The sequence below is a fragment of the Osmerus eperlanus genome, chromosome 12, assembly GCF_963692335.1.
Source record: "Osmerus eperlanus chromosome 12, fOsmEpe2.1, whole genome shotgun sequence".
Taxonomy (NCBI): domain Eukaryota; kingdom Metazoa; phylum Chordata; class Actinopteri; order Osmeriformes; family Osmeridae; genus Osmerus; species Osmerus eperlanus.
This window is the reverse complement of record NC_085029.1, coordinates 13,630,044-13,648,672: the sequence shown is the minus strand read 5'-3', so window position 1 is coordinate 13,648,672 and position 18,629 is coordinate 13,630,044. Positions and strand designations below refer to the sequence as shown.

Here is an 18,629-nt window from a genome sequence, read left to right as displayed (position 1 = left end):
CATGTCCGGAAAACAATTAATTGCTCAGTGAAGTATGCAACAAAACATAATTGAGACTGATGGAGGGCAGAGCTCAAGCGCTAGCTCTTCAAAACTCTGCTCCTCCTCAGGGGTGTGTCAGACTAGAGGAGCTTTCGCCATTGGTGGATAACTCTCCTAGTAACCAGCACCAACAACTGCTATCAACAACGAATGCAAGGCACATGAGAATCGAACAAACTCATCGCAAGAATCTTAACCGACGTACAAATTGAACTGAGAAAAAAACCTCAAAAACGGTGTGAGTAGTTACGACATAAATCAAAACGCTCGTTTAGAAATCAGGTGATGGAAAGTACGGGACATTGATGTTACAAATCTAACCATTCGTTAGCCAGTCTGTTACCCAAGCTAACATCCAGCAACAATCCAGCTAGCGAGCTTGGTACTGTAGTCTAGCCTATCCTCCTTGTCCAGATGTCAACACTTGTTAGCTTGGAGCCAGCTACAGTAGCCATGTATTTGCAAAAACGTTGAGCCCATCGTTTACTGTAAGTAAGCTCTAGCACTATGTGAAAAAACGACGCAATTAAAACTACAGCTAGTCTACTGTAGTCGCAGATATGATCTGAGATATAATATAGTGCTATAGTAGACTAGTTTATATTTGACATATAACGTGGTTGACATTGGCCCCTGACAATACTAGCTAGCCTAGTGTTCTAATTTGGCAACGACGATAACGCCCTGTACGGATGGATATAATTTACCTTTATGTTGTCAAGGCCAGATTTTATCCACGGGATGCATTTTTTTTCCTTATTCGGGAAATGAGACTTGTCCCTGGTGGGCCATTGGAATGGGTACTGTATTATGCAGCAGCGATCACAACAGCTGTATTCACAAGTGCTGTAGTTAGGCTTATGACGAATGTTGATTTTTTTTCTGCAGAGCTGAATGTATGGTTCTCACGAATACATGAAGCAAACCCGGTTTTCACCCTCCCCTCATAATGTGGAAATAAGGGTATTCCAATCAACACCGACCTACGATGGATCAAGAGGTATGAGATTTCCATGTGTTATGTGATTTGACCAGGCTTTCCCTCGAGGTTATGTGAAGATTTTTTAAGTGATGACCATGCATCGTCAGTGAATGAAAGACATAAAATAACCGTTTTAGATGAAGAGATATGTTAATGTATTCTAATATTAATAGTTTGCTTAAGTTGTGACTGTTAGCATAGTATTTTGGGTTTGGTACAATACGTATTTTACGCTGATAAAGATGTCTAACGTGCATATAATTTCATGTTTATTATATAATATTGATTTCCGTTGTCTTTGCTTAATTCTATTCTATTCATTCACCTTTCCCTTTACTCTTGCAGTGCTTCAGTATCACCTTTACTGTGTCTTACAGATTCTGTAGCCTAATTTGCTGCTAGAGACTATGTAAGCAGAATAGCGCTCTTTCAATCTATTTTTAAGCATGATCATTTTATTTGCTTCAGTACTTCTCCATAACACATCACACACTATCCTCAAGCACAATTATAGTTTTTCTTTCCTTTTTGAATATTTCTGGTGGTACTGAAAATCCACAGGAAAAGTGGTGTCAGATAATTTGGTTGAGATTGAATGTAATGTGCTCAGTTTTCTCATCGTGTTTAAATGGCTTGGGTAAAATATTGTAGGAGCATGGCAATATTTTGCATTTATGCTGTCTGCTGCTTCCTCAACCCTACCCCATGTTCCAGAGAGTCTCTAATCTTCTGTTTACATGTTGTGGGTTGCATGTGTCCATGAGTGCGTGCATGTCCTGTTCCGGTCATTTTAATCAACCAGCTGTTTTATATGATATTGGTGACTTTAAATGTTTCTTATTGCTAATGTGAAATTGACAATACTATGTCATCTGCATTAAGGTTCCTGACCTTAGAACGTACCACTCTTATTTCTCCCCATTGTTTGCATTTCTACAAACTAGTGTAGTAGACTAGTCCAGACTTGATTGTTTTTTGATAGTAATTAAGTGTGATAGTCTAAAACAATGATATAGCCATCATTTATAATTCAGTTTGGATACAGTATGATTCCTGAAAGAGCTGACATAAGCTTTAATAACACTGCTTCCTTTTGTGTGTGTACGTATGTGCATGCATGTGTGCGCGTGTGTGTGTGTGTGTGTGTGTGTGTGAAGGGGAGCCAGAGGGGGCAGAGAGGCAAGCTTGGCTCGGCCCCTGAAGAGACCCTGGATGAATATTTAATCACCCTCCAGCAGAAAAACAGGTGAATTGTGAGCAGAGCTTCAGGAAGCAGAATCTCTGGTTACACACAGCCGAGACACACTTCCTGATTTATTAGTACTGACAAACACAAGACTTTGATTGGCAACGTACAAAGAGATTATTTGACACACATGTGTGAAGCATAAGCTTAAGGCCAGAATCACTGCGATAAGCTAAATGATTATCTGACATTTCAATTGGTGTGACTAAACCTAAGAACCTAACACAAGGATTATTGTAGCCATCTACAGTATCTCTGGGTCTGTTTGTTTGAGTTCTTGTAACATTCCCCATTCTGAAGGATACTAAAGAGGCTGAAAATCAAAGACCAAAAGGAGATAGATCTGGAGAGGTTGGAGCAAGGTTTCTCCATCTATCTGAACGGGGCGAACGCCGAAGCTAGCAGACAGCATAAGAGACCCAGCCAGAGGTCTTTCACCTCTCCACCGCCCGCATCCAGAACGACACACACTGCTGGTACGTACCAGGATCCATCCGGATCAAACAATGATCATCTCATCACTCACAATCCGACACGCAACACCCCACCCCTTCACTTTGCACTTGGCATGGTATAATCCTGTGCCCTGTCACTGAATTAATGATAGTGACAGTCGTAACAGGGGCAGCCATGCTTTCTCACTGTGTGCTGAGGACCATCTGTGTGTGACTGGTCTTCCTCTGGGTGGAGGGATACCTCTAACGCACACCGTGTCTGTGCTCTGACTCATCCCTAGATTCCTTGAGAAGACACGCGTCACAGAGAGCTGAGGACGGCGGCGTCGGAGATCTAGAGCAGGCCCAACGCCAGAGGAGCCGCACTGCCCCGGGAACAGTACAGAGGAGAGAATGGGTCCAGGTAGAGCCAGCTGTAGCGCTAACCTTTACCGACCGTCGACCGTCGCAGCGGTGTGTATGCGAACAATGTGTTTCTCTGTCGCCTAGCAGAATTCGTTCAATATCCGAGCGGAAGAGGGACCCTGTTTGCGAGTTTCCCCGGAAAAGCGCTATTCTGAGGATTTTGAGCCGTACGAGAGCGCTGGCATGGAGGTAGGAACTGTAAGCAATGACCACCAGGCGGTGTGTGGGCGGCCTGTGCCTCGCTGTAGAATAAGTGTGCATCTGATTGTTATGTGTCAGTAGCAGCTGCCTGGATGAGTTAGCATCTCTCTCTTTTCTCTCTCTCTGCCCCCCCCCCATCCACCTCTCTATCCAGAGGTCCAGCTCCCGCTCCCCTCACAGTTCCCATGACGCCTGTAAGGTGTCACACTCTTTTAGCCCCCGCGCAGACAGCCGAGGGAGGCAGGCCAACCCTGAACACAACGAGCGTGTACTGCTCAACATTGACGAGGTCAAGGTGAGTGGAGAGATTACATTTAATTCCTGGGTTACATAGCACACAGGGAGAGAAATAGGCCTCTGGCCTTGAGTGATATAGCAGAAAATGATGTTTGGTGATGTGACACAGTGAATCATTGTCACAGAGACTCGGGCCAGGGAGTTCCGTCATGTTGATGTTTTCATCGCCCCAGTCGTAACAGTCTGTGTTCTTTAGTGTAACATACTGTACATTAATCAAACCACACTATCTGATTGCAAGACTGTGTACCTTACAGGTTTTTATGTTTGCTCAAGTACAGACCCACAGTGCGTGCATGCACAGTACCCTTGTGTGCGTGTCGGTAGCCTTGTTTATCACCGGCAGGTGTTGCGGCGGAGCCTGGAGGTGAACATGCGGCGCAGCAGCCGGGGGTCGGCAGGGGAGGAGTCGGAGGAGGAGTGGGTGGAGGAGCAGATTGAAAGGGACGAGAGCACAGAGAGTCTGGAGGAGCTGGGCCTACCTCCGTCCTCCACCAAGGCCTCCACCTCCTCCAGCTACCCACGGCCCTCTGACTCCATGGGCTGTCAAGCAGAGCCTGCAGACCTCATCGTACTGGACTTTGGGCCGTCTCCTAAAGGTACTCACTATACCATCTCAACTCCTTGTTCTAGATGTTGACTGACTGCAGGGGTGAGTCTGCATGACCACCTCCTGTCGACTCTTGTACTTCCTTTTCACTGATAAATGAAAGCAGGTTGTATGTGATGTTATGTAACACAGATTATATAAACCAAACACGGATGAATAGACCGAAAAGATGTATTGAAATAGTTTATTGAGCATCCCTTTCCCTTCTCTGACGTTGCAGGGCGTAAGATTGAACGTTCTCTGTCCGCTAAGAGGAAAGACAACATGGAGGCCTATGTTCCCACCAAGCCCATGTTGGTAAAGAGCAAAACCCTTGATAGGCCACCCTCCAAGGAGAGCAGGGATTCTCAAAGTATGTTTTTAAGTGAAGGAACTAGTTTATCAGCGTACCATAAAATGGCCTTATTCTCATGCCAATAACGGGAACATCAAGATACTACAACTGAATAGTCCCTCCCTCTCTCCAACATTCTCTGTATTTGTCTCTCTCTCCCTCCTTTCCCAGGGCCAAAGAGTCGTTTAGAGTGCCCACTGTCTGCTGCCAGGAAGGTGTCTTGTGAGGATAGGGACCCAGAGGAGACAGCCTGCAGGGTGCTCCAGGCCCTGCAGAGAGAGAACAGCCCGCTACAGGAACCCAGGAACTTCAGCCACAACATGGTCAGACCCCCTGAGTAACTGCCATTGATTTGGGTCACCCGCTAGAGCTGTGTCCATGTTAGGAACTGTCTCCATAAATTATATTTGATGTTTTTCCGTTTAGTGTGGTTTACATGATGTAAATGTATTGTTCTGTTTTAGTAGTGCTTACTTTCTCACTCTTTGCTATCTCCCATTGTTCCCTGGAGCTTTACAATATTTTGCTCTGGTGTTTCGGATTGATCTGAATCTAAACTGGTCTTAGTGGAAATATCTTCCCTCAGTACTCTCTTTTGATTTCTCTTCCCACAGTCGAGGGGACACCAGATGATGAACGGCTCGCTGCGAGAGGACATCAGGGACCGAGAAGAGAGCAGGGTGACCAGGGCCATGCAGAGAATCACCCTCATGGGCACGAGGTACAGCACCATAACCGAACCTGGAATAGCTTTGCGCCTTTGAACGTATCACCCCTCACAACTGCATGGGAATAAGAGAATCACAAAAGGCGGTTTGCCATGTTGTACTATGGTTTGTTACTCTCAGCTAGTGTCAGTCTGGACTACACTTACATAAAGGTAGCGTCCTCATTCCGGTGTTTTCATTGATGCCATGTTTAACCTGTGGTAATTCAGTACCTCATTCCTGGATGTAATTGAACACCTTTGAGGCCCTTTAAAGGTAGTTATGTGTAATGTTGATCTGCGTATCAAGCCACAAGCCACTGAGGCAGAATCATCAGCGCTCCAGTACAGGTCAACAGATGCCAGGGACAACACATCGACATCCTGCATCGCCAAGGACAAAGACCAACAGCTGTTAAAGACACGAACAATAAAATGGCTTTGTTTGTGATCCTTTCTGTCAGGCAACAGCATAAGCTCCTGAAAGCCCTGGAGAAGCTGGAGGAGGACTCGAACTACCGCATCCCCCAGCCGGTGAAGACGGACAACAGCCCTGCACTGGTGAGTCACAACATCACGTGTCCCCAGCACTTCAAGGTGACTGAGGTGTGATGCAGTCACACCGGTAATGGATTGGCGAATGTGAGTCGAGGGAAGCTTGACATTCTGTTCTCGTGGCAGAGGAGGCAGGCCTCGGCTGAGGTGACACCCACCCTGTACGTCACCATGGAGATCCTGTCCAACTGGGGGAATGACAGACAGGTGGGACTGACAGAGATGCAGTTTCTCTGTCAAAGGAACAGGAAACTGTACGTGTCACCTCATGACCTGGACATCAGGAATGCAGATTACCCCGGCAACCTGGGGGCCCTGGTCAATGGAAAAGCTAAGGTTAGATGTCTAGATATGCATTTTCATTGCATATCTAGACATTTATCAGTGACTTTATTTAGAGTTTGTATTTTTATCTCAGTATTGACAATTCCCTTGTTTTGGTATGTGTTTTCTTTTGACAGACCACAAAGGAGCGTCACATGTGGACGTGCCCGTTCCACCCCCCCATCCAGCTCTACTTCATCATCAGGAACGCTGAGCGCTCTCCAGACTTCGGGATATCCCGGGTCAAGATCTGGAACTACAACAGGGGCCTCAGTGTAGGAGCCCTTCACCCGAATTAAGAATGTTAACAATGTTTCATGTAGCGAAAGGGTTATATCAAAATACACATCTGTTAAGCCTGTGGGGGTTTCCCTTTCACAGTTCAAGGTTATACAGTGTTTGCTTACCGAGCCACATGCCAGCGGTTAGTAACAGTGAATCCTAAATCCATGCGGTCTGGCCCAGCTCCTCTGCTGGCAGACTATACTGGGGCTTGAGGGGTGTAGTAGCTAGGTCTCTTTAAGCAGTGACTGAGAGCCACCAGTCCAAATGTAGAACAGTGAGAGATTAGCTCGAAGGGATTAGCCTTAGGGAGGCTGGGGGTTCTTCTATCTCCCGCCCGCCCTCACACACACACACACACACTGCCCGGGAACAGGGGCACCAAGACCAAGCTAACAAGGGGCTTCCTGACAATGGACTAAACCCATATGGGAATATAAACCATACTATTGTGAAGTTCACGATGAGACTGGGATGCAGTGTTTGGTGAGGTAAGGCTGTAGGCATTTGAGAAGTCAGAGAGCTAGCACCGGGGGTTTGGTAAAGTGGCTGTAGGATTGAGGAGATTTGACTTGGATTTTAGCCATCCACCATGTCTGTTTGCCTGTGAACAGGCTACTTATCTGTGGCGTTTAGACTTGACGACAAACCTTAAAGGACAGTTTAAACATGGCCAGGAATACTCTGTACATGGTCACTGGTGTCAAAGTGTGAAGACTTTGTCTGTTTTTGCTTTTTCTCTGTGTGGTATATCATTTAGAATAGTCCATTGCATTTTAAACCATATATGTCATTAATGTCTGCACTAGTTATTGATATACTTTGAGACTAAAATAGCTGTTTCTGTTGTTTAGGACCTGGACATAGGCGCACGCCACGTGAAGCTTTACCTCAACAGCACTCTGGTGTTTGAGGGAGAGCTGGAGAAAGGCTGTGGCAACCAGGTGTTTGACTACAGCACCACCATCGACCTCCAGGCACTCCACATCCCAGAGTCCTTTTCTCCCAGCCCCGTGTCCTCCGGCCACAGTCTGAGGGGCGCCAGCCCGCAGCGTCATGACGACGCTAGGGGGGCGGAGGGGGGCAGCAGCCAGCGGGACCTAGACTTCAGACTAACAGAGGGGCCGGGCCTGGTTAGAGTAGAAATGCAGGACAGAACACACACTCCACTCCCCCCCATCACCCCCACCACCTCCTCCACCCTGTACTCTGTCCAGCGGAGAAACTCCTTCGACTTCCCATCAGAGGAACCCCTCTGTCTTAAACAGCAGCCGGAGCACACAACCGCCGCGGCCCCCATGGAGCTGACCGTCACCACCCAGCCCTCCTCCTCCTCCTCCAGGACTCCCCAGTGGCTCCAGCCCCTGAGCAGGGGCGCTCCGGAGGGCTGCGAGGGTGGACGGGAGAGGGACCGGCCCCTGTGGCTGGTACCCCAGCAGTCTCTGGAGCCCAAACCCCCCGTGGCGCCCCCCTCCTCCTCCTCAGTGCTCCCCGAGCTGTCCTGTAACCCAGGGAGGGTGTGCAGGGGCATGGAGCGGAGCCTGAACGGGGGTCAGTGGAGTGCAGACTCCCTGGAGCAGGGCCCGGACCTGCTGGAGGAGCTGGGCGAGCGGCCGGCCCAGGACAGGCCCGTGAGCGGACGCAGGAGCTCGGCCCGGAACGTCTGTGGGAGCGGGAGACCAGCAGAGGAGCAGCACCAGGGAGCGACTGGCCTGTCCTGTACTGGTAGGTCGACACTTGGCTCCTAGCTCATACCATGTCCCCATAGCAACATTGTGTGGATCGGAAATGAGCAAGTGTGAAGGGACGTTGGTACAAATGACACGTCTTTCTGAGATGTTACTTTGTAGTGACTGCAGATCGGTTTGTCATCCTGGATTAGTGTGTTTCTTGTGTGGCTGCTGAACAGAGCTGTACTCCTATGGTGAATAACATTATTGCTGCAGTACAGTGTGTATTCATGACAGACAGGAGCTTTTCCGTAAAACTAAAGACCTAGCACTATCATTTTCCTAACCATAAATTTGTCTATAAACAAATGGTCAATCAGGCCCAACCCATTTGCCCTTGTACAATGTGTTTTCTCTCATGTTCTAAACACCCTGGTTTAGAACTTTCCTGTCAGTAGGTTACACAGCAAAACACAGCCTTGTTTTCTAAGAATTTCAGTAAAATGTCACCTCTGTGAGCCACATGGGGATAAAAATGTTCTGGTGTGTTAAAATGTTCTCCCTTTGTTCAATGTCAAAAATAACGTCAAATTAGATTATGGTGCAGGGCAGATTGCTGCTTCACACCAAATCTGCAGTCCAAATAATCCCTTCTGATCTCTCAGACTGCAAGCAGACAACTAGTATTTCTCCCCAATCTGGGCTTTGCACACACACACACACACACACACACACACAGAGGACATGCCTGGCCCACCTGCTGCCTCTGAGCACTCTCTTTGTGGCCAGTGTCAGTCTAAAGTAGGCCACAGGCTGTTTTCAATGAAGGAGAGAATCATTCTACCAGCAGCTGCTGTGAAAGCGAGGGTGTTCAGGATGAAAATGTGCCTACTCTTTAACACACTGTGTGTAACTCACTGCAGAGGGTGTGTTTAATCAGGACCACATTCTGGATTTTGTGCTGGTTATGACACAGTGTGGAATGTGTGTGTGTTCCACAGACGAGCCCATGTCCCTAGTGCGGAGACAGCGCCCGCCCAGGGCACAGCTCCGCAGCGCGCAGGAAGACACCCTGATGGAATCCTGGGACTCGCTCACCAAGTTCAACCAGTGCCAGCGAGGACGCATCTCCAACATGGGCTTCGAGGGCGACATCTTCGACGAGTTCCTCCAACGCCAGGGACGGATCGCGGCCGCCGGCACGGCCCTCAACCCCCCCCGTAGCCCCTCCGGCTCCAACCCCCACGGCGCCCTGCCGGACGACCCCGAGGATGACCCGTCTGCTGAGCCTGAGCGAGAGGAGGAGTTTGAGATCCCGGTCCTGCCCCAGGGCCAGCGACTGGTCGTCCACATCCTGTCCACCTGGGGCGACCGCCACTACGTGGGCCTCAACGGCCTGGAGGTCTTCAGCTCGAGTGGGGAACCCCTTAAGCCTGCCCACATCCACGCCGACCCGCCGGACATCAACGTGCTGCCGGCCTACGGGAAGGACCCGCGCGTGGTCGCCAACCTGATCGACGGAGTCAACCGCACGCAGGACGACATGCACCTCTGGTTGGCTCCCTTCACCCCGGGGCGGAGCCATGTCATTTTTCTGGAGTTTGGCGCCCCCTGTCAGGTCGCCATGATCCGTGTGTGGAACTACAACAAGTCGCGCATCCACTCCTTCAGAGGGGTGAAGGAGGTGGAGATGGTGCTGGATGGGAGGTGCATCTTCAGGGGGGAGATCGCCAAGGCTTCTGGAAACCTCTCTGGAGGTAGTGGTGGTGGTGGGGGGGGGGTCATTAGAGAAAGTTGGCTGGCTTACCATGGTATGTTTTGCCTGAGTTGTTTACAAGACGATCTCATTAGAAGAGATTAGCTGCCGTCTTTTGAAGAGGCAGGACTATAGTTAACTTATAGTTAACTTGTGTGTAAAAAGTGAGGGTACAAGATTTGCTGCTGTCTTTTGCTGCTTTGGATACAACAACCTCAAGTCAAATATACTTAACCTGTAGTTTACTTGTCATTCTTACGATATGAGTTTAACATCACATCCAAAATAACCATGCAGCTCTAGGTGAACTGTTCCTGTATCTACTCTTCATTCCTCTCAGACCTCGACCAGTTTGGCGACACCATTCTCTTCACCACCGACGATGACATCCTGGAGGCCATGTCGCGCTACGACGAGACCTTCCAGGGCGAGGTGGAGGGCTCTGAGGGGCTGGACCACGAGGAGGAGCTCCAGAGGCCCCGCACGGCGGACGGAGAGGGGGAGGAACGGCCCTTCACGCAGGCGGGCTTCCGAGAGGAGGACCTGACTCTGAGCACCACAGGCATGGTGGGTAACGTTGTTCCATGCTCGGCTAGTAGGCGCATTCAGCTGTAGCTGGGAGAGGTTGAGACCCTTCAGAGATGGACCTTCGTTCGCTGTCGATGTTTTTGAGTTGCGTCTGAGTGAAAGGTTTTGTTTTTCAGTTGAAGCTCCAGCTCAACCAGACTGTTTGCCAGTCTGAAGAGACCATGGAGCAGATTCCAGGAATGTACTGTGGAAAGTGTGAGTCTAGTTATTTATTTTTGTTTATGCAACAACAACAAAAGATAGCATTTGAAACACTGTTTTGAATATCTATTGAGAAGGCCAGTGTAAACTCCCCCTCTAATGATAGATGTCATCACATCTCTGTCCCCTCCCCCCCCCAGGTCTTAGGCTGGAGCTCTGTGTGACGTGGGGAGACTCCCACTATGTGGGCCTGACAGGGCTGGAGGTGGTGGGCCAGGAAGGGGAGAGCCTGCCTCTGAACCTGTCCATGGTAGCAGCTTCCCCCCGCGACCTCAATGACCTACCCAATTATGGACAGGACCTGCGCACCCTGGACAAGTCAGCCTTGATCCTTCCTTATCCTTGCTTCCTTGCTTCCTCAATCCCTCCCCCTCCCCATCCTCTCTCTCTCTCTCTCTCTCCATTCACTGAGTGAAGGGTCTGAGTTGTCCTCTGTGTCCCCAGACTCATAGACGGCGACAACATCACCGCTGACGACGAGCACATGTGGCTGATCCCCTTCTGTGCAGGAGAGCAGCACACCCTGACAGTGACCTTCCAACAGCCCCAGACGGTAGCTGGACTACGCCTCTGGAACTACAACAAGTCCCCCGAGGACTCCTACAGAGGGGTGAGACAGGACATGCTCAGCCAGATAAGAGGGAGCTTTTGGGATGGGCGGTTTATTCCCGTTTCCATTTGAGCAGATGCTGTCATCCAAAGCGACATACGTCTACAGCTTGTAGACTTGTGCCCTACATCCATTTTCTTTCGCGTTGACAACATGCCAACAAACTCCCACTTAAACGTCTCCGTCAACTCCTCCGTAGGTGAAGGTGATCCACGTGTATATGGACGATGTGGCAATCTCTCCACCAGAGGGCTTCCTTATCAGGAAGGGAACAGGGAACTGCCACTTCGACTTTGCCCAGGAGATCCTCTTCTCGGACTTCCTGCAGCCTTGCAGCCCCGGCGGCCTGGACAGCAAGGCGGCCGAGGACTCTGCCTACCTACTCAGGTAAAGAGCTAACGGCGTTGTGAATGCTGCCCTTGCTTATGACACACCCCATAGTGTTACGCTGTGTTTTAGCATGTGTTATCTGTGTGTAAGTCAACGCTTATAGAGTGTTGTGTAAGCATGTGTTTGTTGATAGCAGGGGAGGGTGTAGAAGACAGGAGCAGGCCAGCATGGACTATGAAGCTCCCATCATGCCTTGTGGATGTATCCTTTCTGGTGTTGCACAGAAGCATCGCAAATCATAGAGAGTCCCCTTGCAGTTACTACTGTGACAACATGATTGATTATTTTGACCGTCCTGAATGGAAATGCGAACTAATAAAGTATAGTCTGGGACAGTTGGTGAAAACGAGGCTAACAATTTCCTGTTCCTTAACTCCTTGGCTGCCAGTCATCTTCCAGCTGCAGCTGCTGACCAGCTGGGGGGACCCCTACTACATCGGACTCAACGGCCTGGAGTTCTACGACCAGAACGACCAGAAGATCCCCCTGAGTGACAACAGTATCCTCCCAGTCAGTGTCTCTTAAACCATATCTACCCTTGTACTCTACCAAATATCTGGCTGCCTTGAGCCTTTGTTGGCACATTACCAACCAGATATCCTGAAGTTGCCTGAGCAACTATCTCGTTGTTTATGATCATTGACCTATGCACTTTTGTAAAGCTCTCTCTTGGAAGTAGCTGTGGATAAAAGCGTCTGCGAAATGAATAACTGAATGAGCAAGGCCCTCTAGGGGTGGATATGGGAATGGCTGCTGCAGCAGGCCCACCACACTCAGGCAGTTTTCGCCCTGACAAGTTCAAAGCAGAAAGACGAAAGCGCAGCCTCTGGCTGTACAGATGGACTTGCCTTCCTACTAGTTGGTCGTGTTTCCGTGTGTGTCCCTTGACGGTGCTTGTGTCAGACATCGCTGCATTCCCAGACAGTGTGAACGTGCTGGACAGTGTGAAGGGCGATGTGAGGACTCCAGATAAGCTGGTAGACGGTGTTAACAGCACCCACGATGGCAGACACATGTGGCTAGCACCAGTGCTGCCTGGACTGGTAAGGACTTGTTTGTGTGTGTGTGTTCCTGAGATTGAGAGAAGATGTGCTCAACCTACATTCTTAACCAGTCTGGATCCCTACTATGTATGACTTTGCCTGTTGGTTCTATCCAGGTAAATCGTGTGTATGTCATATTTGATCAGCCGGTCACTGTGTCCATGATCAAACTGTGGAACTACTCCAAGACACCCCATAGAGGAGTGAAGGAGTTTGGGGTAAGGAGCTCCCCTCTATTCCACAACCCAGTCTAGTATCAGTACCCTCAGGGGCTAAGAGATTGCGTTGAATAAGATTCTAAGAACATATATCCTAAAAATAAGTTGTGTGTGTGTGTGTGTGTCTGCATTCAGTTGCTAGTGGACGACCTCCTGGTGTATAACGGTATTTTGAACAGCGTCAGCCACGTGGCTCGGGGCATTCTGCCCACCTGTGACCCGGTGGTGCCCTACCACACCATCCTCTTCACCGACAACGCCCACATCGCCCACCGCGAGAGGAACACTGTCATCAGGTACACTGGTCACACACAGCTTCACGCCACTCATACGATTGGCTCCGCTGCCTGTTCGGCTAAACACATGGCGATGCTGATTCATGCTAATTCACGCATGTGCGGGTAGGCTCTGCTGCTTTCCCATTGACTGGCATACGTGTCCTTGTCACACAGGGATCAAAACTCTATACCATTTTCGACATGGAAACAATTGGTGGTCTTATTGGGTTGAATCAGTGGATTACATTTGAATGTAGGGCCGTGAATGGTCTCTTTACCTGTGAGTTTGTGTTGAATGGAGGTGTGCTCTCTCCACTCCAGCGCTCGGGGTAGCCGCCACCTGAAACAGTGAGTAACAGAGTCCCTGTAGCCCTGTAGTCTGTCAGCCCCCCTCCCTGTGGGTGATCCTCCTCGTACAACAGTTCGCATCGACCGCCCAGACATCCCCACATCTACATTCCACATCTTCGATTCTAGAACCCAGTTCTACTAAACCCACCAACCCCATTGCCTCTCTCCATCTGTATTCCTCCCCCGTTGTAGGAGTCGAGACTCTGGTCCCCTGCACTCCCTGCTTCACTGTGTGACCATAGCTGCTACCGTACCGTGCTCCGGCATGCTCCTACATGCTCCTACATGGTCCAACGTTCACACACTCACATCCCTCCTTCTCCTTTCTCTGTACTGCAGCAACTACGTGGAGGACCAGGATGTGAAGATGACCAATGAAAATCAAATCGTCCATCACAACAAGAAGAAGCAAACGGCCGATCCAGGTATGTTCTAGACTTAAGCTAGGCTGTGGATGTTATGTCGCTGTTGTCCATCAGACTGATCCTAAGAAGGAGAAAAAGACTCTTGGAACAAAATAACTTAATTGGTCTTCAACCATTGTACAAAGTTTCAAACATTAATTTTCCCATCATGCAGCTCTTCGACCTAAAACCTGCATGACGGACCCGGGCAAGCTGGGGAAAAGGAGGTACTGAGTCTGACAGACGGAGAGGCTGACTGTCTCGTAGAATTGGAGCCAGATACGCATGGGAGAGAGGGAACAGAAGTGGAGAGAGGAAGGTTGACTGACCAACTCGGCTCAAAGTCACTCAGGGGCTTTTGTTGCCAAGCCCTGACTGAAAAAGTCCCTTCGCCATGACACCACACCCTAGTGGAGTGTGTGTCCACCACAGCTGCTGTTCTAGAGGACAGGGCTTGTACAGAAGCACAAGGTTTATATGCACCCACAGGATTGACCCTCCACTTTCTGGTTGGACCGGTCCCCATCCTTCCTATGTAGATAACCACATATTCTTATACAGGTCCTGTATGCACTGTTAGTCCCTGTAGTGTTAAAGGTTCTCCACAGTGTCAGGGTCAACCTACATGGCTGCTACTGGCCCTATCCGTGCCTAGTCCTACTCTCTGGCTGCTCCCTGTGTGATATGGTACTGCTGTGTATTTATGCTGCTCATGGTGTACAGCTGGTCAAGGGGAAAAAGAAGCCCAGGAGATGTGCTTTGCTCACACAATTTATACATTTATAGTACGGATAAATAGGCTAAAGGGTTATATATTTAATGCCCCTGGCTTTACTTCATTACTCCCCTAAGTGTGCATCAACAAGTCTGAATGCTATGCAGTTAAAGTTAGTATTTCACCTGTCTATTATAACTCAGTTGGGTTTTGTTGAGGCAAATGAGGTTTTGACACTTGGGAGACCTTTTGTGTTGAGTTTAGAAGAGCATCTCAGTTGGATTCATAAATATGAGTCAGGAAATCTTCCAAGTTCATATTTTGACACACACTACACTTGATCCTTCAAAAGCAAAATACAGTAACTACAATCGCTTCTTGGATGTATGTCTATATATTTTTAAGTAATGTATTGGTCAATGTTTTTGCTAACCTCTAGTAGAAAGACTAGTTTGATAACTAAGTGACCTTTATTAAAGCTGTTTGATATTGAAAGGTCTTTTTGACACACCCAGTGATAAAAATAAAAAATCAAATTTGTTAACATAGGAAGTAAAGTTATTACCTACACTGGCTGGTTTAGGTTTAAAGTCACATAACAATGTTACCTAACAGAAACAACAAATATGCAAATATTGACTATATACCTAAAAAAAAAAGTGAATACATTTAAAAAAAAATGGATGAATACTCATTAAAACATTGTTCTACCTTAAATGTTTGAATATATTGCTGATGTTGTAAAAGCTATAATCTAGTAGTATTTTGTTGCATGTACAGTAAAAGTAATCCCTGATGAGGCTAAACTTGTGTTTTAAATCTGATGCTTTGTTAGGCCACAATATAGGCTATTATCCTATACACTGTAATCTCTTATATATATCTATATATGACAAAGGGAATTACATGGTTTTCAAAATGCAGTTTTATGTATTTGATTTAAGAGTCTGTAAAGGTGGGTTTAACAGTGCACCTCAGTCCTGCTTTGAGTGGTGGTAGCTAGTTCTGTAAACTGAAAATATATACATAATTTTTTTTTATCTTGTTAATCAAGTATATATTATTTTATGGTAAGTATATTTAATTCAATAAAATGATGTTTTTAAAAACGTTTTGATTGTTTATTTTGATAGCATTAAAATGAGCACTATGACCAAGATCATGTGATGTCCACATCGACCTGCTGGTGAATGAATGTTGGAGTTAAACCACTGCTCTTTTCCTTGCCTCAATGTTTCTTAACCTGGTCTGAATAATTGATGATCTTTAAAAACAAAGACACTTCAGCTCCATAAATATCGCCTGAGACATTTTAATGCCATACATAAATTATTTTTTCTGTAAAGGAATGACTTCAATGATATTCTGCTCCCATTTCAGAGGGGCAGTAGAGGAGAGGTAGAGGAGGCCTGTCCATACCTCTCAAACAAACATTTAGCAGTGAGAACAACGTCTTTGGAAACTGTCTTTTGAGATGTGTTTAGATCTTCCCTGGGAAGGTTCCGTCATCTCTCTGGTCGTCCCATTTCTGGACCTGGGGGACAAATGGGTAAGAGACACACATGACTCCAGTTGCTGCCAACTGCCACTTCGGTTGTTGCCAATTTCCCACCATGTAATATTTTCTACCCAGCATCCCTGGGGCCTGAATGGGCCAGAATAAGATAAGCCCCATGACAAGCCTGACAGGGTGGGAACCAGAGAAACACTGACAGGGAGCAGATGTTTTATGGCCAACCCACCATGCTCAGAAGTATTCAAATGTGTTTGTGAGCAATCCACTCTATACAGTTATCAGTGAAACAGTTATGTTCTAACTAACACAATGGCATATGTGAAATGCCATTACAACCAAATCCTTAGTCATGCATAGTTTGACTGTTCTTGTCTTATCAATACTTTCATAAGTCTCTATTATTACACTTATGAAATTTAAGATGATTAAACAATTTATAGTTGCATAAACATTTACCCAAGATATGGGGCAGAGTGACTTGTAGACCCTCTTATACCAATCACAAGGGGCGGTGTCCACTCCTTTGGCGTCCAGCGATTTTTGACAGCGATGAAAATCTATAAATAAATATACGTAGCAATCACAATGATGAAACAAGGTCAGAGGCAGCTAGGGGTCTTCTCCACAAAAAAGGCAATGGGTTAATCCCCATTACAGTCAATCACCAAAATTAGATTACTTGCCATAAAGGTGTCAAGACAAAAGAGGTCATACTCTTTTAACTAAAACCCAGAGGGGGGTAGAATTTAAATGAGACCTCCATAAGGACATGACATACATAATTAAAAATGAATCTACACATTGATATTGAATTAAATCATAATAACAGTCAATTATTCTTTGTATGGTTAATAATGATTCCACTACACACAGCCCTTGCATGACCTTGATGTCTAGACTTACCCAGATAGTTGGCCCAGCAGTTCTTTGTCTGATTTTGGTTAGGGAATCTGGCATCGAAAGGTGCAGTCCGGTATTGCTCCAGCTTAGTTTGAATTTCCTCAGCCATTTTTAGTTCTGTCAGGAAGACATGCTTAACTGATAAGAGGATGTAAGAAAATCCGTTTTACTGTCACATTAGCACATAAAAACCAGTCTCAGTCACCTGTCCGAGGGTGGTTTAGCATTAACTATGTCTATGATTAGCATGCTTATCACACTTTCACAAAATATCCCAATTATATCGATTACCTGCTTCACGTATCCATCAACTGACGAAAGGGTAAGCTATCGACGCCGACAAAAATGCGCAGCGGAGAAAAGACTATAGAAAAACTAACTGGGATCTTGGTTGAATGTGCACCTCACAGAATATTCGAGAAATGTATTTTTACCTGATGGCCTATAAAAATAGTCCGACTGATATTTTAGTTAATCTAACAAATATTCGACAGTTATTGTTAAATTACAAATTCCTGATGCCATCTAGCTTCGAATTATACGCTATTGTAGTCTGTGAATTTAATTCGATTGAAAAAAAATGCTATGTATAGTAGCCTACTGTATTACTGTAGTTAGCCTCTCTGTACTGTAGAGAAGCACTTTAGGCTTACTGATGCAAAATGTGGTTTCATATGAAGGAAGCTGATAAAGAAACCAAAAGTCGTTTATTTCAATTTAAACCTATAAGCCTTATCCACACGAAGCCCATGTAGGTACTATATTTAAAAGAAAAAATCAGACATATATTTTCTTACGTTGAAGGTGCTGGCGCCTCGGCCTCAGAAATACTTTCTTCCTGCAGATGAAACTTGGGTTCGTTCCACTGATGAGCGTGCGCTCTTCGCGCCTCGGTTTATAATGTTGTAGTCGTGCAGTCCTATCAAAACGGTATGGCGGACCCACGTCACATTGGCTATGGTCTACTATTAGCCTACAGTAAGGTCATGCAAGTACAAATTCCCTTTAGTACTAAGTTAGAAAAACCATCAAAGGGACACATTTGATCATAACCCCAAATGTTTGTTTTTGGAATAATGATAGCCAATTGATAAGTTATAAGCTGTTACGGAATTATTCTGCCCTGTAGTTAGTTATTAATTCGAAGCCTATTGGGTAACACAAAATATATTTATTAATAAAATAAAATAGAAATACATTTCGAAGTAAAAAAGAAAAAAGAAAAGAAAGAAGTGTGTAGGCTACGTTATAGCCTCATCGACAGTCGGGTGGACTGCTCAATGAGGTGAAGAGGCAGTACAATTTCCAAACCGAATCTTGGGCAAATGGAAACGTTCACAGAAACTACATTTTGTATCCTGCACACCGGGTCAAAGCGGGGAATGTATAGGTAGCCTATTTAGCTATAGCCTGGGTGGTTCAGTTTAGCGACATAGTTTGGAATCTCCCTTTCGTGCTTCAGTTATTAAAACAGTGCAGTCGTCTCTGGGTGTGAACGTTCATTCATAAAGCACACCATGGGGCGCTCGTTCTAGATATATTTTACCACT

The 18,629-nt window shown here is 46.8% G+C and overlaps 2 protein-coding genes across 9 annotated transcripts; one reads left to right on the top strand and one right to left on the bottom strand.

Moving 5' to 3' along the window:
* The first annotated feature begins 139 nt into the window (after window positions 1-139).
* On the top strand, window positions 140-15,776 carry LOC134030963 (katanin-interacting protein). Of its 8 annotated transcripts, none has more exons than XM_062474408.1 (29): window positions 140-280; window positions 931-1,042; window positions 2,182-2,270; window positions 2,571-2,746; window positions 3,007-3,128; window positions 3,218-3,319; window positions 3,486-3,626; window positions 3,975-4,227; window positions 4,459-4,590; window positions 4,744-4,895; window positions 5,187-5,293; window positions 5,743-5,839; window positions 5,960-6,169; window positions 6,295-6,432; window positions 7,294-8,164; window positions 9,111-9,866; window positions 10,206-10,432; window positions 10,570-10,648; window positions 10,795-10,972; window positions 11,099-11,264; window positions 11,464-11,651; window positions 11,788-11,855; window positions 12,043-12,153; window positions 12,558-12,697; window positions 12,814-12,915; window positions 13,051-13,211; window positions 13,515-13,541; window positions 13,884-13,969; window positions 14,124-15,776. In XM_062474408.1, exons 2-29 carry the CDS (start codon window positions 1,031-1,033, stop codon window positions 14,180-14,182), a joined length of 4,950 nt encoding a protein of 1,649 aa, XP_062330392.1. In that variant the 5' UTR covers window positions 140-280; window positions 931-1,030; the 3' UTR covers window positions 14,183-15,776. The 8 variants fall into 8 exon arrangements, with proteins under 8 accessions (XP_062330392.1, XP_062330389.1, XP_062330391.1 ...); XM_062474405.1 differs by having other exon boundaries at window positions 3,218-3,328; XM_062474407.1 differs by having other exon boundaries at window positions 3,215-3,319.
* A 175-nt stretch (window positions 15,777-15,951) lies between these two features.
* Window positions 15,952-18,525, bottom strand: LOC134030965 (cytochrome c oxidase subunit 6B1). Its single transcript, XM_062474411.1, has 5 exons — window positions 18,446-18,525; window positions 17,877-17,998; window positions 17,083-17,196; window positions 16,636-16,736; window positions 15,952-16,197 (listed from the first exon to the last, which is right to left on the bottom strand). Exons 3-5 carry the CDS (start codon window positions 17,186-17,188, stop codon window positions 16,144-16,146), a joined length of 261 nt encoding a protein of 86 aa, XP_062330395.1. The 5' UTR covers window positions 17,189-17,196; window positions 17,877-17,998; window positions 18,446-18,525; the 3' UTR covers window positions 15,952-16,143.
* Between the last annotated feature and the right edge of the window lie 104 nt (window positions 18,526-18,629).